The 21,692-nt window shown below is 48.0% G+C and overlaps 1 protein-coding gene across 10 annotated transcripts in view; it reads left to right on the forward strand.

Annotated features, from left to right (window-relative positions):
• The window catches only part of CFAP46 (cilia and flagella associated protein 46), a 135,898-nt gene that overhangs the window by 73,687 nt on the left and 40,519 nt on the right, over positions 1-21,692 (forward strand). For 7 of the 10 annotated variants that reach the window (XR_011441397.1, XM_023636605.2, XM_023636596.2 and 4 more), the window contains 9 exons: positions 2,221-2,380; positions 4,029-4,234; positions 5,296-5,439; positions 6,299-6,448; positions 17,813-17,961; positions 18,801-18,899; positions 19,197-19,334; positions 19,639-19,771; positions 20,702-20,848. Coding sequence is in view for 8 of the 10 variants with exons in the window: in XM_023636605.2 (XP_023492373.2) it covers positions 2,221-2,380; positions 4,029-4,234; positions 5,296-5,439; positions 6,299-6,448; positions 17,813-17,961; positions 18,801-18,899; positions 19,197-19,334; positions 19,639-19,771; positions 20,702-20,848 (1,326 nt within the window). In the remaining 2 variants the exon portion in view is untranslated. The remainder of the gene's footprint in view (positions 1-2,220; positions 2,381-4,028; positions 4,235-5,295; positions 5,440-6,298; positions 6,449-17,812; positions 17,962-18,800; positions 18,900-19,196; positions 19,335-19,638; positions 19,772-20,701; positions 20,849-21,692) is intronic. The other 3 variants (XR_011441398.1, XM_014732978.3, XM_070275518.1) reach the window with 1 other exon arrangement.

The raw sequence follows: 21,692 nt of genomic DNA on the forward strand, positions 1-21,692 counted from the left end.
CCAGGTAGATGGACATCACCGGGTGGATGTAGTCACCGTGTGGAGGGACGTCACCGTGTGGGTGGATATCACCGTGTGGGTGGATATCACTGTGTGGAGAGACATCACTGTGTGGAGGGACATCACCGTGCGGGTGGACATCACCGTGTGGGTGGATATCACTGTGTGGAGAGACATCACTGTGATGGTGGATGTCATTGTGTGGAGGGACATCATTGTGTGGATGGACATCACTGTGAGAGACATTTTGTTGATAGGCATTTGTATTGTTTCCATTCTTTAGCTATTGTGATGAATGCTGCTATAAGCATTTGTGTACAAGTTGTTGCGTGGACATATGTTTACACATCTCTTGGGCATATACCTAGGAGTGGAATTGTTGGGTCATATGCTGACTCTATGTTTAACTATTGAGGAACGGCCAGGCTGTTTCCCACAGGGGCTGCACCATTTTACATTCCCACGAGCAGTGCACAAGGGTTCCATTTTCCCCACATCCTCACCAACCCTTATTATCCTCTGACTTTTTGGTTCTACCCATCCTAGTGGGTGCAAAATGCTATCTCATCTTTTGCATTTCCCTAATGACTAATGCTGAACATCTTTTCATGTGCTTATTCGCCATTTGTATGTCTTTGGAGAAACGTCTATTCAGATTATTTCCCTATATTTTAATTTGGTTGTTTGTCTTTTTATTGTTGAGTTGTAGGAGTTCATTATGCATCCTGGATACAAGTCTCTTATCACATATATGATTTGTAAATATTTTCTCTCACTCTGTGGGTTGTCTTTTCAACCATGTTTTCACTTTCTTGATGATGTCACTTGAGCACCAAAGTTTTATCATTTTGAGGAAGTCTAATTTATCTATCTCTCTCTCTCTCTTTTTTTTTTTTTTGGTGAGGAAGATTGGCCCTGAGCTAACATCTATTGCCAGTCTTCCTTTTTTTGCTTGAGGGAGATTGTCCCCGAGCTAACATCTGTGCCAGGCCTCCTCTACTTTGCGTGTGGGATGCTGCCACAGCGTGGCTTGATGAGTGGTGTGTAGTCTGCGCCTGGGATCCAAACCCGTGAGCCCCAGGCCACTGAAGTGGAGTGCACTAACTTAACCACTGCACCACTGGGCTGGTCCCCTTTTTGTTGCTTGTGCTTGTGGTGTTGTATCTGAGAAACAATCGCATAATCCAAGGTCATGAAGATTCACTCCTAAGTTTGCTTCTAAGAGTTTCATAGTTTTAGCTCTTACATTTAGGTCTTTGATTTATTTCAAGTTAGTTTTGTATTTGGCGTGAGGTAGGGCTCCTACTCCCTTCTTCAGCATGTGGATGCCCAGTTTTCCCAGCACTGTCTGCTGAAACTATGATCATTCTCTCTCCAGCCCTCTAACGGGACTCTCCCTCCCATCACCCCTCTTGCACAGCTCTTGTCAAAGCCACCAGCAACCACCATGGTCATTCTGAGGCCCTGTCTTACCCCACCTGATGGGGCATATGCCCATCCCTCTGCTCCATTGGACTTCCTTCACTTGGCTTCCAAGTTCCCCTGCCCCTCAGGGTTATTCCTCCTTCTCTTCTCCCCACCCCTTAATGAGGGAGAAGGACCCAGGCTCAGGGCTTGGATCCCCTCCTTCCATGATCCCCTCTCCCTGGTGACCTCAACCAGTGTCCTGGGCTAAATGCCATCCCTGCACCGATTGTCCTCACAACTAAGTCTCCAGCCCAGACTTCCCTCCACTCTGGCCTCACATGTGCCACTGCCTGCTCCACGCTTCCATCTTACTGATGTTGTAACCCAGCATTCCCAAATCAACTCCTGCTCCTGCGCACCACCCTGCTCTTTCCCACCCTCCCCACCCCCAGCAGCTCTGCAGTTAGCCACAGGACCATCCAGATAAAGCCTCATGGACACATTCAGCGTGTGCTGGAGAAGCACAGAGCTGAGGATAGAGTGATGGCGGGGAGCCACTCGAGGCTGGCGTTGCTGAGGAGCCCTGCTCCAACACTCGGGGTCCATGAGGGACAGGGCAGGACAGGCAGGTGGGCGGGGTAGCCACAAAGAGAGCAGATGCACAGGTGGTCTCGTTATGGTAAACACAGGGTGAAAACAAACCCGTTTGCTTCTAGAAGATGAAATAGTAAAACCACTTCATGTTATAGATCACATCTTCAATACAGTTCTTGCGATGGGAATGACACCCTCCTGTTTTGTTTAATCTCAAAGAAGCCAGAAAGTGACTGGCAGAAAATTGACTATATCATGGAATTCAGCGAATGGCTGTATTACAAGCAGTTTCCTATTGAAGACGTGATCTTCCACCTGAGGTCGGCAATCGACATGCTGCTGCTGATGAAACCTGCCAGGGACACACCTGAGCCAGCAGGTAAGGAGACGCGGCCAGGGATGGGGGCTGGCCACCGTCTGGGCTCCTGGGCACACAGGTCCCTTCAACAGTCATGGCTTCTCTCATTCGGAGTCACAGTTCATGTACACAGCACAGTGCCCACCCCTTCACCAGCAGCATGCCCCCTGGAAAGTTCCATGTGGATGCCCCTCAGTGCCCGTGCTCGCGAGAGGGTTCAGGACCCGCTCCACCATTATCGGGTCGCACTAACAGGAAGGCCCAGCCTGTTCTGATAGACAGGATCTGGGGCCAGCTCCCAGCCCCTGCCCCGAGGCTGCAGGAGCAGATGCAGGAATGTACCTCTGGGCTGAGGGGGCTTCACACCCCATGCCAGAGCTTGCCTCCCTTCTGTCCCTCAGCTCAGTCCCTGAGGTTGTGGAGGGATGGAGATGTGTTTGGTTTGGGCTGAGAGGTGAGGGTTCGCTGGGCTGGAGTACTGGTGAGTGGGGGAGCTTCGGGCAGCCCCGCTGTGGCTGAACGTTGGGGGCTTAAAAACCACAGATGCCCCAGGCATCAGCCCAGAGGCTCCACCTAGAAGGTCTGGGTGCAGCCAGGGGTCGCAGCTCCCGGGGGAGATGCTGGTGGGCAGCAGGGTCGAGACCCTGTCCTGGAGGGAGCAGCATTTTGGAGTAAACCAGTCAGCCTTCCTGCGGGGGAGTGGACACAGGGCACAGGCCCAGGGGCTGCTCCAGAGGCCCCTGCATGGCTGGTGCAGGGCTGGGAGGTGACGCAAGCCTGCTCTGTGGGGAAGCCTCTGCTGTCAGAGTGGATGAGGGGTCTTCTCAGGACCCCACAGCCTTGGCGCAGGGGCATTCTGGGAAAACACAGGGTACTCCCACATCCAACCTGCCAAAGGGAAGGTGGTGTGGGTGCACAGATGCTGCTCCATGGGGAGAGCGGATGGGAGGCAGGGGTGGTGGGCATCAGCCTTTCAGAAGAAGTCTCACCTCGCCAGCAAGAGAGCTCTTACACCAGAGGGGCCACGCCCCCAGCAGGGTGGGTGCTCCGGGCAGCAGAGGCCTGTGATGGCCGGCCCAGGCCTGCTCCAGTGGGACCTCTTTCACAGCACTGAGGCAACCTCCATCCTGGGGCTGCTGAATTCAGGGCCCGGGAAAGGGGCAGCCTCCGGTGTGCATGCACTAGCAGCACGCAGACCGCCCACTCAACGTCCAGCCCCCATCTGGGTGAGTCTGGACATCATCTCAGATCGGCTAGGGTGAAACCCTGGAGGGAGGTTCCATTGCTTCCAGCCCCGACCAGCAGACCCCAGAGCTGCAAGATGCCAGCCAGGCACCACTCCAGGCCTGTGACGGGCATCTCCTCGCAGCCCCGACTGTGGCCCACAGCATCCAGGCAGACAGGCCTGTTGTCTCCTGGCACGGGGAGAAGCCCTGGGACAGCCGTCCCTGAGGCCAGCTTGGCCCCTACACGCATGGTCACCCCTTCTGGAAGTGGCTTGGCCCCCAGGACAGGTGGCGGGCATTGACTAGATGACTGCCCTTTGACGGGCGATGTGGGACCTCTGGGAGCCATTTGAGGGCCTGGGAGAGGGGCAGAGAGGAAATGACTGAGGCCCATGGATGCTGGTTTGGGCGTGCTCACAGCAGTGGGCACTCGTGTCTTGCAGAGGAACATAGGTCCCCCCAGGCAACCTCAGAGAGCCCAGGCTCCGAGGACAGGGGGACATTCTCCTTGGAAAGCCTGCGAAGTGTGCGGCAGTTAGAAACGCTGGCCCGTGCACACATCCTGCTGGCCCTGATGGTGTCCCCGAGTGCTGCCGGCTACCAGGACTACTGCCTCATGGCCTACACCTTCCTCAGGCGCATCTGGCAGGTGAGGCAGCAGCTGCCCTCCTGCGAGTCCTCAGCTCTCCTGGGTTCGCAATCTGGGGGCTCGAGTGTTAGCTCTTGCACAGGTTGTCTGAAGACTTTCGAGACGTGAGCAAGCGTCTCTCTACCTTATTCCGTCAGTGTTAAAGGGATCCCGCTCTTGCCCCCACCATCCCCCCTGCTTGGAACTCCTCGGAGGAGGGGCCCTTCCTCCTCTCTGAAACCAGCCCCACACCTTTGCCCACCTTCCCCCCGCCCACCCTCACCACGGTCGCCCACGCCTCTGCATGTGGAGCAGCCAGCCAGCTGAAGCACACGTCTTCCCGACTGTTGGCAGCCCTGGTGTCGCAGATCCTGAACACCTCTGCCACTGGGCTTCCGGAACCTTCTGTGCACCCCTCATGGCCTCCTTGCTCCCCTCCTGCCCCACCACCTCTTACAGGGGCCCCCCAGGGGCCTCTCGTTGATGATGATGGCCTGTCATTCTCGGGGCTCTCTGGCGGGCAGTGACCCCCAGCAGGACAGTGCCCATCATGACAGGCCATTCTTCTGAGGGCAAGTTTGCCCCCTGCCCTCAGTAACTTGCTGGAGAGAACAGGGCCGTCGCCCCTTGGCAGCAGGAAGGATTGGGAAGGCCATCCTTGGTCTTCTAGATGTCCCAGGCCACCCCCTACCCCCCACCACCTGCTGCAAACAATTCTTTTAGGAGAGCTGCTAGAAGTGATTGAAGTGCGTTCTTACTTAGACATTAAACTCACTTTACGGAGCTGACCAGCCTCCTTGAGGGTCAGCGTGTCTGCCCCTCACCCCCACGCCCCCACTGGTCCAGAGTCCTGGGGGGATGCCCCGAGTGTAGAGGAGGGCTGGCCGAGTGTCCCAACCACAAGGGACGCTGCAGCCGCCTCTGCATGGGGTGGGCGCACTGGCTTGGCCAGTACAAGAGTGGACACGAGGCTCCCGCTCCAAGCCTTAGGGTCACCAGCACCCCTGATTTGAGCATGTAGTAAGAAGGTGGGGAGGTATGTCTGTCCTTACAGTTGCAAATTTGGATTTAATTTTTCCCAGGTTTCTTTACTGACAGCGGGAAAGTCAATTTTAGAAAATAAAATTCTAGCAGCAGCTAGTTCACGTTTGTCGTTGCCTAAAAAAGAGAAGGAGAAGGAGAAGAGCAAGGACAAGGACAGAGAGAAGGGCAGAGACCCAAAGCAGGTAACCGTGCTGTCCTAGGCGCCAGCCTGTGCCCAGGCGGCCTCATGGGTTGTCCCAGAGGCAGGGCAGTGGAGGGCAAAGGCCCCAGAAGGGGCCACTCCCAGACTGTGGGATCTGAGGAACTCTGTGCCTTAGTTTCTTCTGTAAAATGGACACAGAAGTCTCACCCTCACCCACCCTGGGGTTGTTAGGAGGGTAACGATGGGATGTCTGGTCTTCTCCCTGGTGCTTATCTCGTGCCACAGCGAGTCACCAGACAAATACCTTTGCACAGTCACTCCATGCAGGCAGATCTGGGTCCTGGGTGTGCAGGGCGGGGAGTGAGAAATAGCTTCTCCATCACATGGTGGCCTGTACCACACATCGGACCTTTCACTCTGAAGTGTCTGCATGTCCACGTGGCTGTGCTCACTGCAGCCCATCTGACAGTGGTCCTGTCTGCACAGCCCTCCAGACCAGTGACGCACACCTGGGCTCCAGCACGAAGTCCTCGTGCCCTCATTCACCCAGCCTTTCCCGAGCGTGGGATGTGCAGGTGGGGAGGGGCCGTGAGCCTGGGGCACCCCAGGTAGACTCTGGCTGTGCAAGGGCAGAAGGCGTCTGTTTGCACTCTTGAAAGTGATGTCAGAGCATGGTTTGGAGGTAAAACTGAATGTGGCTTTGGTTTGGCTGCTGCCAGGGCTGGGATCTTAGGGCAGCCATGTGCCGTGGGGCTCGAGGGAGAGTGCAGACACGCAGCCCTCGGTCTCCAGGGACACTGCCTTCTCAAGGCTCCTGACCTGTCTACTCAAGCTGTAACACCTGGGCGTACATTTTCAACTCCACTTGATAAAGCAAATCCTGCGTTTCTGCCTTTCAGTATCAAATCCCAAGTCCTAGCAAACTGCCTGAAGCTTTGCCGGCAAGCATAGAAGAATGGGCTTCCTACTCCTGCCCTGAAGAAGTGGTGTCTGTGTTTAAACAAGATAAAAGTGACTTTACTATTAACCCATCGAGTATCCAGAAGCCAGTAAGTTGACTTAAAGAAATTGTCCCAGGCCTTGGAAATACACTGGCTAGCCTGCATTCCCGCCGTATCGTCTCCTTGACTTGTAGGTCCAGCCAGGGTCTTCCATTGTGAAATGTTCCCAGAAAGAGGAATACAAGAACAGGCCTTTACTTAGTGGATTGTTCAGAAGGGAGCCACGTCACCGCCCGGGTCAAGGCACAGGGACAGTCAGCCCCGGCCCCTCCCGCAGCCCACACTCAGCCACACTCTACCCTCATCCGTGGGAAACACTTCCTTCTTTTCCTCACACATTCACCACCCAAGTAACACCCCTAAATGTGAACATTAGTTGTGTGTTAGTGTCCTGTGGCTGCCATAACGCGTTACCACAAACCAGGTGGTTTAAGCAGGAGAAATGTGTTCTCCCATAGTTCTGGAGCCCACAAATCCAAAATTGGTACCACTGGACCAAAATCAAGGTGTCAGGGGGCCACGTTCCCTCTGGAGGCTCCAGGAGACGATCCCTCTTGCCTCCTCCAGCTCCTGGTGCTTTGGGGCTTGTGGCTGCCTCACCCCCAGTCTCTGCCTCCGTCTTCTCGTGGCCTCTCCTTGGTGTGTCACGTCTCCTGCTGCTTTCCTCTTGTAGGGACCCATGTGATTACATTTAGGACACGAGGATAATCTCCCCATCTCAGGATCCTTATCTTAATCACACCCGCAGTCCTTTTTTGCCGCATAAGGTCACATGTACAGGTTCCAGGTGTTAGCACCTAATGACTTTGAGGGCCATTATTCAACCCACTACGTTCTGCCTGTTTTCCGTGCTGTGTAAAAATGGAATCATTCAGTGTATAATCTTTGGTATTGGCTTCTTTCATTCAGTTCTGTTTGTGGGACTCCTCTGTGCTCGTTTGTGTCTCTACAGTTTTTTTATGTTCATGGCTGTAGGATATTCCATGGCATGACTGGACCACAATCTATTTGTCCATTCAACTGTTAATGGACATTAGGGTTCTTTCCGGTCATGGCTATTACAAAGGAAGCTGCTGTGGGCATTCGTGTACATGTACCTCAGTGCCCACATGCCCACGTGTCTGGAGCACATGCCCAGCAGCAGAATTTCTGGGTCACAGCATGCGTATCTTCAACCACAGGGTATATAGCCAAATTGCCTTAGAAAGTGATCACGTCACCCACAGGAGCAGGAGTCCCTGTGCCCACAGCCTTGCCAGCCTCATGTGGCTCACCTTCTGGACCTTGACTGTTGGTGGATGTGTGGCAGCATCTCATGTGACTTAACTGGACACTCCCTGGTTACAGCAAGGTTGGATGCCTTGCAATGCTTGTTGGCCATTTGTAGATCCTCCTTTGTGACGGGCCTGTCCGATCCACTGCCCACACTTTATTACACTGTCTGTCTTTTCCTTCTTGATGCAAAGGAATTCTTTGTCTATTCTGGAAAAAGCACTGTGACAATTTGTGGACAGCAGATCACCATCTACTCCGTGCGTTGGCTTTCTTGAGGTTTTCTCGTGAATAGAGATTCCTAGTTTTAAAGTAATAAAAAGTATTAATCTTTTTCCTTGTGACTAGTGCTTTTTGTGTCCTCTTTTTTTAAAAAAAAATCTTCTTTTCCCAAAGGTCATGTAGATATTCTCTTACAGTGTTTTTCCAAGAGCCTTATAGCTTTACGTGTGAGATTTAGACCCATAATCTGCCTGGAGTAGGTTTGTGTGTGGCATGAAGGGAGGGATCTGGCTTCAGATTTTTACGTCTGGCTATCTACATGTTCTAACATCATTTACTGAAGAAGCATTTGCCCACCTTCTTTGCACCACGTTTGTCACAAATCAAGTGTGCACATGTGCACCACCATCTCACTGTCTGGATTCCTGAGCTTCCTAACCTTGATGTGAGGTGAACGCCCCCTCACCTGACTCTTGAGGCAGGTCCTGGAGGTCCCCTCCGCTTTCCATCGTTTGCTTCCACGTGATTTTTAGAACCAGCCTGTCAGATTCCATTAAAGCCCTGGTGGAGCTGTGATTGTGATTGAATTGAATATCTAGATCTGTTTTAGATTTAGGGCAGAATTGATATCTTTGTCCTTTTGAGTCTTCCAATCCATGAACATGGTCTGTCCCTGTTAATTAGTTCTTCTCTAACTTCTCAACAATGGATTTGAGTTTCTGCCTGGAGGTTATGCACATGTTAGATTTATTTCCATGTATTGATATTTTTGATGCTATTATAAATATACCTTTTTGTTTCATTTTTTAACTCCACATGAAATATAGAAATATATTGTTTTCATGTTGACCTTGCAGTCATCAATTTTGTTAACCTCTTAATAATTTTGGTAATTTACCTGTGGATTCTTTTGGATTTTGTGTGTATGCAATCATTTCATCTACAAACAATTTTTTCTTAACTTTTTATTGAGATCATGATAGTTTACAACCTTGTGAAATTTCAGTTGTACATTATTGTTTCAGTCGTGTTGTAGGTTCACCACTTCACCCTTTGTGCCCACCCCCCACCCCCCTTTCCCCTGGTAGCCACTAATCTGGTCTCTTTGTCTCCATGTTTAACTTCCACATATGAGTGGAGTCATACAGAGATTGTCTTTCTCTATCTGGCTTATTTCACTTAACATAATACCCTCAAGGTCCATCCATGTTGTTGTGAATGGGACCATTGTATCCTATTTTATGGCTGAGTAGTATTCCATTGTATATATATATGCACCATATTTTCTTTATTCAATCATCAGTTGATGGGCAGTTAGGTTGCTTCCACATCTTGGCTATTGTAAGTAATGCTGCAATGAACATAGGGGTACATGGGACTTTTGGAATTGCTGATTTCAAGTTCTTTGGATAGATACCCAGTAGTGGGATGACTGGGTCATATGCTATTTCTATTTTTAATTTTTTGAGAAATCTCCATACTGTTTTCCATAGTGGCTGCACCAGTTTGCACTCCCACCAGCAGTGTATGAGGGTTCCTTTTTCTCCACAACCTCTCTAACATTTGTTACTTTTTGTTTTGGTTATTTTTGCCATTCTAATGGTTGTAAGGCGATATCTTAGTGTAGTTTTGATTTGCATTTCCCTGATGATCAGTGATGATGAGCATCTTTTCATGTGCTTATTGGCCATCCGTATATCTTCTTTGGAGAAATGTCTGTTCATGTCCCCTGCCCATTTTTTGATTGGGTTGTTTGATTTTTTGTTGTTGAGTTATGTGAGTTCCTTATATATTATGGAGATATATGTCAGATATATTTGTCAGATATATGACTTGCAAATATTTTTTCCCAATTAGTGGGTTGTTTTTTGTTTCAATCCTGTTTTCCCTTGCCTTGAGGAAGCTTTTTAGTCTGATGAAGTCCCATTTGTTTATTCTTTCTATTGTTTCCTTTGTCTGAGAAGACATGGTGTCCAAAAAGATCCTTTTAATACTGATGTCAAAGAGTGTACTGCCTATATTTTCTTCTAGAAGCCTTATGGTTTCAGGTCTTACCTTTAGATTTTTGATCCATTTTGAGCTTATTTTTGTGAATGGTGAAAAAGAATGGTCAATTTTCATTGTTTTACATGTGGCTGGCCAGTTTCCCCAGCACCATTTGTTGAAGAGATTTTCTTTTCTCCATTGAAGGCCCTCAGCTCCTTGATCAAAAGTTAGCTGTCCGTAGATGTGTGGTTTTATTTCTAGGCTTTCAATTCTGTTCCATTGATCTGTGCACCTGTTTTTGTACCAGTACCATGCTGTTTTGATTACTGTAGCTTTGTGGTATGTTTTGAAGTCAGGGATTGTGATGCCTCCAGCTTTGTTCTTTTTTCTCAGGATTGCTTTAGCAATTCGGGGTCTTTTGTTGCCCCATACAAATTTTAGGATTCTTTGTTCCATTTCTGTAAAGAATGTCATTGGGATTCTGGTTGGGATTGCATTGAATCTGTACATTGCTTTAGGTAGTATGGACATTTTAACTATGTTTATTCTTCCAATCCATGTGCATGGAAAGTCTTTCCATCTCTTTATGTCATCATCAATTTCTTTCAGGAAAATCTTGTAGTTTTCGTTGTATAGGTCTTTCACTTCCTTAGTTAAATTCACCCCAGGGTAGTTTATTCTTTTTGTTATGATTGTGAATGGTATTGTGTTTTCTGTCAGTTCGTTATTAGAGTATAGAAATGCTACTGATTTATATAAGTTGATTTTATACCCTGCAACTTTGCTGTAGTTGTTGATTGTTTCTAATAGTTTTCCAATGGATTATTTGGGGTTTTCTATGTATAAGATCATGTCGTTTCGAACAGCGAGTTTCACTTCTTCACTCCCTATTTGGATTCCTTTTATTCCTTTCTCTTGCCTAATTGCTATGGCCAAAATCTCTAGTATTGTGTTGAATAAGAGTGGTTATAGAGGGCATCCTTGTCTCATTCCTGTTCTCAGGGGGATGGCACTCTGTTTTTACCCATTGAGTATGATGTTGGCTGTGGGTTTGTCGTATATGGCCTTTATTATGTTGAGGTAATTTCCTTCAATCCCCATTTTATTAAGAGTTTTTATCATAAATGGCTGTTGGATCTTGTCAAATGCTTTCTCTGCATCTATTGAGATGATCATGTGGTTTTTATTCCTCAGTTTGTTGATGTGGTGTATCACATTGATTGATTTGCAGATGTTGAACCATCCCTGTGTCCCTGGTATGAATCCTACTTGATCGGGATGTATAATCCTTTTGATGTATTGCTGAATTTGGGTTGCCGGAATTTTGTTGAGAATTTTTGCATCTGTGTTCATCAGTGATATTGGCCTGTAGTTCTCCTTTTTCGTGCTGTCCTTGTCAGGCTTTGGTATCAGAGTGATGTTGGCCTCATAGAATGTGTTACGAAGTGTTCTATCCTCCCTAATTTTTTGGAATAGCTTGAAAAGTATAGGCATTAAATCCTCTCTGAAAGTTTGGTGGAATTCCCCAGGAAAGCCATCTGGTTCTGGGCTTTTATTCTTTGGGATGCTTTTGATTGCTGTTTCAATCTCTTTCCTTGTCATTGGTCTGTTCAGATTGTCTGTTTCTTCCTTACTTAGCTTTGGGAGGTTGTAAGAGTCTAAAAATTTATCCATTTCCTCTAGGTTATCCATTTTGTTGGCATATAGCTTTTCATAGTATTCTCTTATAATCCGTTGTATTTCTGTGGCGTCTGTTGTTATTTCTCCTCTTTCATTTCTGATTTTGTTTATTTGAGCTTTCTCTCTTTTTTTCTTTGTAAGTCTGGCTAGGGGTTTGTTAATTTTATTTGTCTTCTCAAAGAACCAGCTCTTTGTTTCATTGATCCTTTCTACTGCCTTTTTGTTTCAATAGCATTTATTTCTGCTCTGATTTTTGTTATTTCTCTTTTTTTGCTGACTTTGGGCTTTGTTTGTTCTTCTTTTTCTAATTCAGTTAGGTGTAATTTGAGATTGCTTATTTGGGATTTTTCTTGTTTGTTAAGGTGTGCCTGTATTGCAGTGAATTTCCCTCTTAATACAGCTTTTGCTGTACCCCATATGCGTTGGTGTGGGATGTTATCATTTTCATTTGTCTTCAGGTATTTTTTGATTTTTTCTTTAATTTCTTCAATGATCCATTGCTTGTTCAATAGCATATTGTTCAATCACCACATCTTTGTCCCTCTTTCAGCTTTTTTCTTGTAATTAATTTCTAGCTTTATAGCATTATGATCAGAGAAGATGCTTGTTATTATTTCAATTTTTTTAAATTTATAGAGGCTTGCCTTGTTTCCCAACATATGGTCTATCCTTGAGAATGTTCCATGCACACTTGAGAAGAATGTGTATTCTGCTGTTTTTGGATGGAGTGTTCTATATATGTCTATTAAGTCCAAATGGTTTAGCTTTTCTTTTAATTCCACTGTTTCCTTGTTGATTTTCTGTCTGGATGATCTGTCCAATGATGTGAGTGGGGTGTTGAGGTCACCTACTATTATTGTGTTATTTTTGATAATATCTTCTTTTTGTTGCTAGTTGCTTTATGAACTTCGGTGCTCCTGCGTTGGGTGCATAGATATTTATAGGCATTATTTCTTCTTGATGGAGTGTCCCTTTGATCATTATATATTGCCCCTCTTTATTTCTCCTTACCTGCCTTATCTTGAAGTCTACTTTGTCTGATATAAGTATTACGACACCTGCTTTCTTTGGTTTGCCATTAGCTTGGAGTATCGTCTTCCACCCCTTCACTCTGAGCCTGTATTTGTCATTGGAGATGGGATGTGTTTCCTCGAGGCAACAAATTGTTGGATCTTGTTCTTTAATCTATCTTGCCACTCTGTGTCTTTTTATTGGAGAGTTCAATCCGTTTACATTGAGGGTGATTATTTATGTATGAGGGCTTAATTCCATCATTCTGTCACTCGTTTTCCAGTTTTCCTGCATTTCCTTTGTTTTTCATCCTGTGTGTTTTGGTCTACCCATTGATTTCTGCAGTTTCTTATGCTGTGTTTCTTAGTTTTTTTTCGTATTTATTTTTTGTGTTTCTCTTCTGCTTTTTAGTTTAGTGGCTACCCTGAAGTTTGTATTCAGAATCTTGTGCATAGCATAGTCCATTTTCTGAGGGCCTCTTATTTCCTTAGTCTAAACTGATTCAGTCCCTTTCCTCCTCTCCTCCTAAGTTTTTATTCTCATATCTTATTCCAACTTGTGCTGTGAGTTTGTGGTTAAAGTGACAAGATTGTCTTTGTTTTATCTTTCCCTTTATCCTTATGCTATAGTTGAATGTTTTCTATCCTATTCTGATTCTATCTATTTGTCTCCTTACTCTCTGTTTTGTGACCCCTTTCTCCATTTTTTTTTTTCTTTTTTCAGGTATGAGGGCCTTCTTGAGGATTTCTTGTAGGGGGATTCTCATGGCTACAAATTCCCTTAGCTTTTGTTTGTCTGGGAAAGATTTAATTTCTCCCTCATATCTGAAGGATATTTTTGCTGGATAGAGTATTCTTGGCTGAAGATTTTTGTGTTTTAAAGTTTTGAATATATCATTCCATTCTCTCCTAGCTTGTAAGGTTTCTGCAGAGAAATCTGCTGAAAGCCTGATAGGGGTTCCTTTGTAGGTTATATTCTTCTGTCTTGCTGCCCTGAGTATTCTTTCTTTGTCATTCATTTTTGTCAGTTTTACTACTATATGCCTTGCAGTAGGTCTTTTTACATTGACAAATCTAGGGGATCTGAAAGCTTCCTCCACACACATTTCTCTCTCATTCCCTAGATTTGGGAAGTTCTCTGCTATTATTTCTTTGAGCACACTTTCTGCTCCATTCTCCTTCTCTTCACCTTCTTGGATACCTATAATTCTTATGTTGCATTTCCTCATTGAGTCGGATATTTCTCAGAGACTTTCTTCATTTCCTTTTAGTCTCAGTTCCCTCTCCTCCTCTGTCTGGAGCATCTCACCATGTCTATCTTCAGTTATGCTGATTCGCTCCTTGTGGTGTCCACACGAGCATTCAGGGAGTCTGTATTTTGTTTTATCTCTTCCATTGTGTCTTTCATCTGTAGTGTTTCTGATTGATTCTTCTTTATAGTTTCAATCTCTTTTGCGAAGTAGCTCCTGAACTTGTTGAATTGTTTCTCTATATTCTCTTTTACCTCACTGAGTTTTTTGACAATAGCTATTCTAAATTCATTGTCGTTTAGTTTACTTATTTCTGCATCCCTAGGACTAAATTCTGAGTGCGTGTCATTTTCTCTCTGGTCTGGAGTTTTGATGAACTGCTGGATGCTGGAACTGTGGGTTTTTCCCATTGTGACATTACCACTGTCGCCTATCGCCACTGGGTGGGGGTCGAGAGCCATGTATTCTGAGCCCTCCACCTTCAGCCAAGATGGTGCGGTGTGGCACAGATCAGAGGAGTAGTGCTTTCTCCTGCATTGAAGTCCAAGGTTTCCCAATCAGCTCTCGCTATCTGGTCTCCTGGGGTCTTGGCTTGACGAGGTCACCCCACGTGAAAGCTTTCACCCCATTAGAGGGCTTCCCTCTAGGCTGCAAGGGTATTAGGGAGTCCTGGGTGATCCTGTGGACGTGCGACCACTCCCCCACTCCTTCCCTCAGGGAGCCTCCCATGGCAGCAATCCCAGTCTCTAGGGGAGGGAGCGAAGTTCTCTCCTACCCGGTTCCAGCTTCTCCGAGGGGGGCTCCAGCAACTCAGCCCTCCGTCATTTGGCTGCTGTGGGTCTCTGAGGATTCCTGTGCTATTAGGATGTTTTCTGTTGGAATATGGTTGCTCCTTTTTGTTGTATGTTGGAGGGGAGAGAGTCCTGGGCAAGCTCACTCCACCATGATGATGACATCACTCCTGTAAACAATTTTTACAATCACTATACCTTGTATTTCCTTATCTTGCCTTACTCTACTGGCTAGGACCTCCAGCATAACGTTGAATAAAAATGGTGACAGCATACACCCTTATCTTGCTCTCTATCTCAATGGGGGAGTTTTTGACATTTTACTATTAAGTATAATTGATGTTTTTTGTAGGTTTTTATAGATATTCCTTATTGACTGAGAAGGTTCCTTTATTTCTATTTGTTACGAGTTTTTTTTTTTTTTTTTTTTTTGAGGAAGATTAGCCCTGAGCTAACATCCACCTCTAACCCTCCTCCTTTTGCTGAGGAAGGCTGGCCCTGAGCTAACATCTTTGCCCATCTACCTCTGCTTTATATGTAGGACACCTGCCACAGCATGGCTTGACAAGCGGTGCATAGGTTTGCACCCAGGCTCTGAACTGGTGAACCCCAAGCTGCTGAAGCAGAATGTGCGAACTTAACCACTGCACCACCAGCCCAGCCCCTGCTATGAGTTTTAATCATGAATGGCTGTATATTTTTATCAAAAATTTGTGTCCATCCATCCAGGGGTAATGTTTGTCTCCTTCACTCCTTTAATTATGCTGGTTTCTCTCTGAGGGCTGTCAGAATGCAGTCACTTTGGTTGGAGGCAGCACTCATGTCTGCGTTGTCAGGTTAAACTGGCTCATATCTTGTTTGGGGTGTTTGCCTCTATGTTCATGAGAAAGGTGAGTGTTTGATTTCCCTGTCATGCTACACCCTTGTCAGGATTTGGCAAAAGGTTATGCTGACTCTGAACTGTGTTTTGTTCCAACACTTCTGACACCAGAAGTTCCACACCAACAGCCAGTTCTCCGTGGACACCAGCTGGCTGTCCTACAAATTAACTCAGTCCTGACACCAATTACCTGGAGTTAGAGCAGGCCCCACAGGTCAAGGGCTCAGTCCCTCAAGACTGCCCCCATTTCAGAGCCCATCATGAGTATTGGGTCCCTGCCATCCCACTTCTCTCTGGCCTGGCTGCAAACCGAGGCTCCCATGACTCCTCCTCAGGCTCGATGACTTGCTGTACCAGCTCACCGAGCTCAGGGAGGCGCCTTGTTATCGATTGTCAGTTTGTTGTAAAGGATGGTATAAAGGATGCAGTGAACAGCCAGATAAGGAGGTCCAGGGTGGGTGTGGAAGGGTCCCCAGCACAGGAGCTCTGTCCCCTGGAGTGGGGATGCGCCACCCTCATGACAGGTGATGTGTCCACCAACCCAGAAGCTCTCCAGACCCCTTTGTTAGGGTTTTTGTGGAGTTTCCATGACACAGGCGTGATGGATGAGGTCGTTGGCCTTGGTGACTGATCCATCCCCAGCCCCTCTCCTGTCCCCAGAGGTCCAGCCCTCTGATCACAAGCTTGGTTCCTCTGGCCCCCAGCCCGTCCTGGAGCTGTCCAGGGGCTGCCACAAGTCTCGTCATGACCATGAACTCAGGAGCTGTTGGAAGGGGCTGAGGAGTAGCACAGGATGCTCCTCTTACCCCCGTCAGTTGGGACACCTGAGGGTTTTAGGAGCTCAGCACCAGGAACCAGGGACAAAGGTCAAATATGTGTTTCTTATTATATCACAGTGTCACCCTGACCTTTTCAGTCAGTTAGGAAGTATTCCCTGTTGTTTTTTTTTTTTTTTTACTATTCTTGGGGAGAATTTGTATGAATTATTTCTTCCTTAAGTGTTTGGAGGAATTCCCTGGTGAAGCCTCTAGGTCTTCTATTTGTGAAGATATTAAATTACAGATCCAATTTATTTAATAGTTATAGAGCTCTTCATATTTTCTATTTCTTCTTGTAATAATTTTTGTGGGCTTTGTTTTTCTAGGATTTTCCATTTGATGTAGTGTTGTTCTTAATATCCGTTTATGACCTTTTGGGGTCTGTAGGATCTGTAGAGCTTTCTGTGGTTCCCCCACCCCATCTTTCTTGATCAACCTTGCCAGGAGTTATCAATTATTGATCTCTCAAAGAACCACATGCTTTCCAGGCCACGCAAATGCCCCTGGGCTTGGATGTAGGCCCCGAGAGGGCTGCTCTGCTTCTAGAGCACCCTGAATTCTAAGGTGCAACTGTTTGGGGACTCAACCTGGGCATTTAGCTTTTAGTGGGCTCTCAGCTCCAGTGTTTTGTGTCCATTATGCAGAGAAAAAATCAGAAGTACCATTCAACGTCTCAGCTGCCTCTTCAATCAGCAGACACCCCCAGGACAAATGTACCCCAATAGGCCAGGTTCATGCCTCTGGATTTCCATCTTTTTATAGCTCTTGGCCCAGTAATTTTTCCCAGCATTATTCACTCTTTCATGCTTTTAAGCAGATTTTTAAAATAGTTCATCTAACTTTTCTAATTTTCTACTGAAGAATAATTGTTTTATCAAACTTAGTCCAACATTGGCACCAGCCCCATGGCCTAGTGGTTGAGTTTGGCGTGGTCTGCTTCAGGGGCCGGGTTCAGTTCCCAGGCATGGACCTACACCACTCATTGGCGGCCATGCTGTGGCAGTGACCCACATGCAAGATAGAGGAAGATTGGCGCAGATGTTAGCCTTAGGGTGAATCTTCCTCAGCAAAAAAAAAAAAAAAAAAAAAAGCATAGTGCGACTTTACAAGAATTATCAGTTCTTCTCTATCTATATTAAATTTTAAAGCAGTTGTTTGTGCACATAAAAAGTTCTGTTTTCTAATGGACCAGTAGTTTTTAGTGGAAAAAAATAAAAACATTAATTTGAATCAATACATAAACAGATTGTTTTGTGAGCATCTTTAGCTAAACTTGGGTGCTGAATATTATAGGTAATTACACATGACTAAGTGAAAGCCACTGAAGGCAAGAAGGAAGAGAGCACAACATCCATTCGTTCAGTCAACAAACCCGCTTGTTGAACATCATCCGTGTGCTGGGCACTGTGAAGGACAGAGTTCTTTAAAGAGAGACCTGATGAGCAAGTGGCCTGACTTTCCTCCCCGTCTCTGACCTCACATGTTTCTTGTCTATTTATGTAGACATACAGTTTATATTATCTGGACCACTTGGTCAGGGCCCTGCAGAAGATGTCCCTTGATGAGCTCACGATCCCGGTCCTGCAGATGGGTGTAGTGATTGCAGCCTCCGTGGTAGAAAGCAAGAGCCTCAAAGATCTCTACCACCTTCGGTCTGTACACCTGTTTTACTTTCAGGGAAACTGGGAAGCGTCTAAGTGGCTAAAGTGAAAGTTTCCCCACAGCAATGTAAAAGCAAACAGAATTAAAATATTAATTCTGTAGTTGACTATTTCTGTAAATAATAAAGTCCCTATGATTTTTAAAGCCAAATAAATCAAAATACTTGAACGCAAAAATAGAATTTTTATTTTTAAATTTCTCCCTGGTCCTTAAGAGAATATCATTGTTCTAAGGAAATACACACTATTAGAATAAAGGGGCATTGTGTCTTCAACTTACTCTCAAATAGTCCAGAAAAAGAGACAGAGAGAGAGAGAGAGAGAAGGGGAGAGAGAAGTGGGGGCGGGGGGGGGGGGGGTGCGAGGGAGAGGCGCAGTGGAGGCAGCGGCGAAGCGGCCGCCGAGGGGGTCTGGCTGAAGGACCAGCAGGGGTTCTGTGCAGTGTTTGAGCAACTTTTCTGTAGGCTTGAAATCACTTCAAATAAAATCGCTTTACACAAGGATCACAGCAGCCTCTGCCTGAGCTGTGGCAGGGGTCAGAGCCCCATGGTGCCTCACCTTTCCCTAAAGGGGACCCTGACACGCAAACACAAGTGCCTACTGAGTGAAATACCTGAACCGGTGTTGAAATGTTTTTCCACCTGAAATTTGATAGAGCCACCTGTTATTTTTCCCTAATAATTTTTCTTAGCTTTAAAAATTATTGAAAATATCAAATTATACATCTCTGTTTGCATTTACCAATTTTTATCAAGCACACTAAGGCCAGTGCAGTCTGACTGATCCCCTGTGTTCACTGTGACGGTGCTGACACTCCTTCTTGCCCCCAGACTTGCCCTGGTCTGTTCCGAGTTGAAGCTGCGAGAAGCAGCTGCCTACCATGAGGAAGTGGTCGGGCAGATGTACCTTGGAGAGATGGAGCAGGCGAGGTACGTTCAGGGGACCTGTGGTGCATCCTCCTGGCTGCTGACTCTCAGCTGACACAAGCTCACCTGTAAAGAAAGAAGGACTTGGGCAGCCAGCCCTGCTCCGGCTGTGTCCTCTCCTAGCCCCTGGCCCCCATCTCTCACCACCACCGGGCAGTGGGTGTTGTGGGGCCTCGGCCCGGGGGTGAGGCGGTACCTGGTTGTGGTGCAGTTTATCACTCACTGACCCCTCCTGTGTGCGGGCATCTCTGAGGCTGAGGCCGTGCAAGGGGAGGGAGACTGAGGACGGAGAGTTTACAGGAGTCCAGCTGGAGTGGCGAAGGTGAGGGAGGTGGCAATTGAAGACACACCACGAGGACAGACAATGGGAAGCTGGAGCTGTGTGGGCCCCTTGGGGTTGGCGCCAGCGCACAGAGGAAAGTTGCCTTTCCAGGCAGGGTGAGTTCTGCTCCGGAGTTTGAGATGCGTACTAAACGTCCAGGTCAGGATAGCAGATTAGCAGCTGGATGCATGAGTCCGGAATTTGGAAGAGAGAATGGCCTAGAAACGTAAAATTGGGAGTCATATGTGCCGCTAAGTCATTGGAATTTTTTAAAATCTCTGTAAACACGTGAGTGAATAGTGGCTTCTTGCAGCTATTTTAATTTATATTTCTTTGGTTACTAATGAAATTGAGCATTTTCAGTTATTTCTTGGCCATTGTTTTTCTTCTTGGGCATCTTGTCTATTTTACTTATATTAGCTGCAGAAAAGAAATTGCCTTGAAGAAGGAGAAAGACAAGGAACCACTATTAGAAGAGAGTCTGCGAGCACTGAATGAGGCCATAACTGCAGTCCAGCAAGCAGAGATGCAGCCCCTCATGGCGAGGGATAAGGTACCCCCCTCTGCCAGAAGTGCCTCAGTCCTAGCCCAGGGGGTGGTGACAGGACTGCAGCTCCAGCCAGTGAGCCAGGACTTGTCTTAACTGCGCACTGGGTCCAAACCCTTGTGCTGGTTTCCTAGGAATGGGTGAGCCCCTCCTTGCGGGGCCCTGGGATTCCCCAGAGGACGAGCCTGCAAGCCACCACAGAACAGGCCTGCCAGGGCCCACGCAACCCTTCAGAGAAGATGGGCTGGAGGGGGCACAGACGGGTCCCCAGCAGAGACCATGTTGCCCGGAAGGGAGGGCCCAGGAGGTCTGACCCCTGACTAGCTCTCCCTGACACGGTGGGCTGAGCTCATATGGGCTCACCCATAAAGGAAAGTAACCATCCCAACCCCATGCTCTGAAGTCACAGAGGACCTGTCACCCTGGGATTCCATTTGAGAGCTCCCAAAGTCAATGCTCGGGGTAGAAAAACACCAAGACCTCAGAGCATGCTGGCTCCTCCTGCAGGACAGGCTCAGCCCGCAACCTGCACCCAGGGCTGCTGAGGGTCCCTCGTGCATCAGGCTGAGTTGCAAGAGCTCAGTGACCACTGCACGCTGGTCAGGGTGCTACCTGGTACAGGAAGATAGCCAGGAGGAGGGAGCTGGGGCAGGGTAGGGGGGACACAGAATTCAGAGCCCAAGAGGGAGTTGGAGAGGCCCAGGAACCGGCTCTGACGCACTTGGTGGTGGGCTTGGTTGGGTGTGAGGTGTAGAGGAGACAGGTGTCCCAGGAGGGAAAACTCACAGAGGCACAGGGCCTGGTCGGAACCTGGGCCGACGACACAGCCTCCTGCTCTGACACAGGCTCCTTGGAGGCGCTCCCACCTCCTTTGCCGAGGAGCCGCGGGCACAGACTTCAGAGGCCGTGGCAGTGCAGGCCTGCCGTGTCTTTTAGATTTTGAAGATAAACGAAGAGACGGGGAGAGGCCTGGATGGAACATCCTTTCCCCAGTTGTGGACCCTCAAAGCGGAGGTTCTACTTGAGATGGACCTGTACCAGCCTGCAAGGCTGCTCCTGTCGGAGGCGTACCTGGCCTTCCAGGTAAGGGCCCACACCTGCCCAGGCATCGGGGCCTGTGGGGCCTTGCAGGTGTCTGTGGCCTCCCTGGGGCTCATGGAAAGCCTGGGCTGACCAAGCTCCCTTGGAATGGCTTGCATTCCAGCCCCCTGCTACTAGGGCCTGCTGGGTTTCTGGAACCTCCTCTGCCTTGGAGCACAGATCTCTGGGCCCTGCTGGTGGTGCCCCCCACCCCTGGAAGCCCCAAGCTCCAGCCTCCTCTTCCCAGCTGGGCTGTGGCTTTCCTCCTGGGCTCTGTCCCCGACAAGGATAGATGCCCTTGGGAAAAATCCGGGGCAAAGTGGAGCCGCCCACGTGTGCGTCCCGCCTCCCAAAGACTGTAGCTCCCATGCCCTGCCCGTGCCAGCTGCTCCCCAAAGCCTGTAGACAGGAGGTTCCGTCTCCATCCAGCATTCAGAACTGCGTCCACTGGGAGCGTGAGGCACAGCTACAGACCAGACAGGTTGTCACTTGTTTTGAAGAACTCCAGAGAGAGAAAAGTCCCTGATAAAACTATAAAAGTGGCCCTTGGGAGGTTCCAATCTTTGTTTCAGGCAGTGGGGACAGGTGTGTGCAGACCAGACTCAAGAGGGAGTGTGGCCTGGGGAAGAGACTAAGAAGGCTGTGCCAGCTGATGAAGGGAGTACGCACAGGGTGGGACGCGGGGTGGGGACAGCACTCTGGTGGCCACAGGCTTTTCTGAGACCAGAGGAGGAGGAGCACAGGCCTTGAGGAGCTCCTGGGGGCGAGAGCCGCAAAGGGTGGATGGGGACTCACCGCTCTGACCCCGGAGGCCGAAGGCAGTGGGCCGTTGTGAGCTGGCGCTGGT

The sequence above is a fragment of the Equus caballus genome, chromosome 1 (genome assembly GCF_041296265.1).
Source record: "Equus caballus isolate H_3958 breed thoroughbred chromosome 1, TB-T2T, whole genome shotgun sequence".
Lineage (NCBI taxonomy): Eukaryota > Metazoa > Chordata > Mammalia > Perissodactyla > Equidae > Equus > Equus caballus.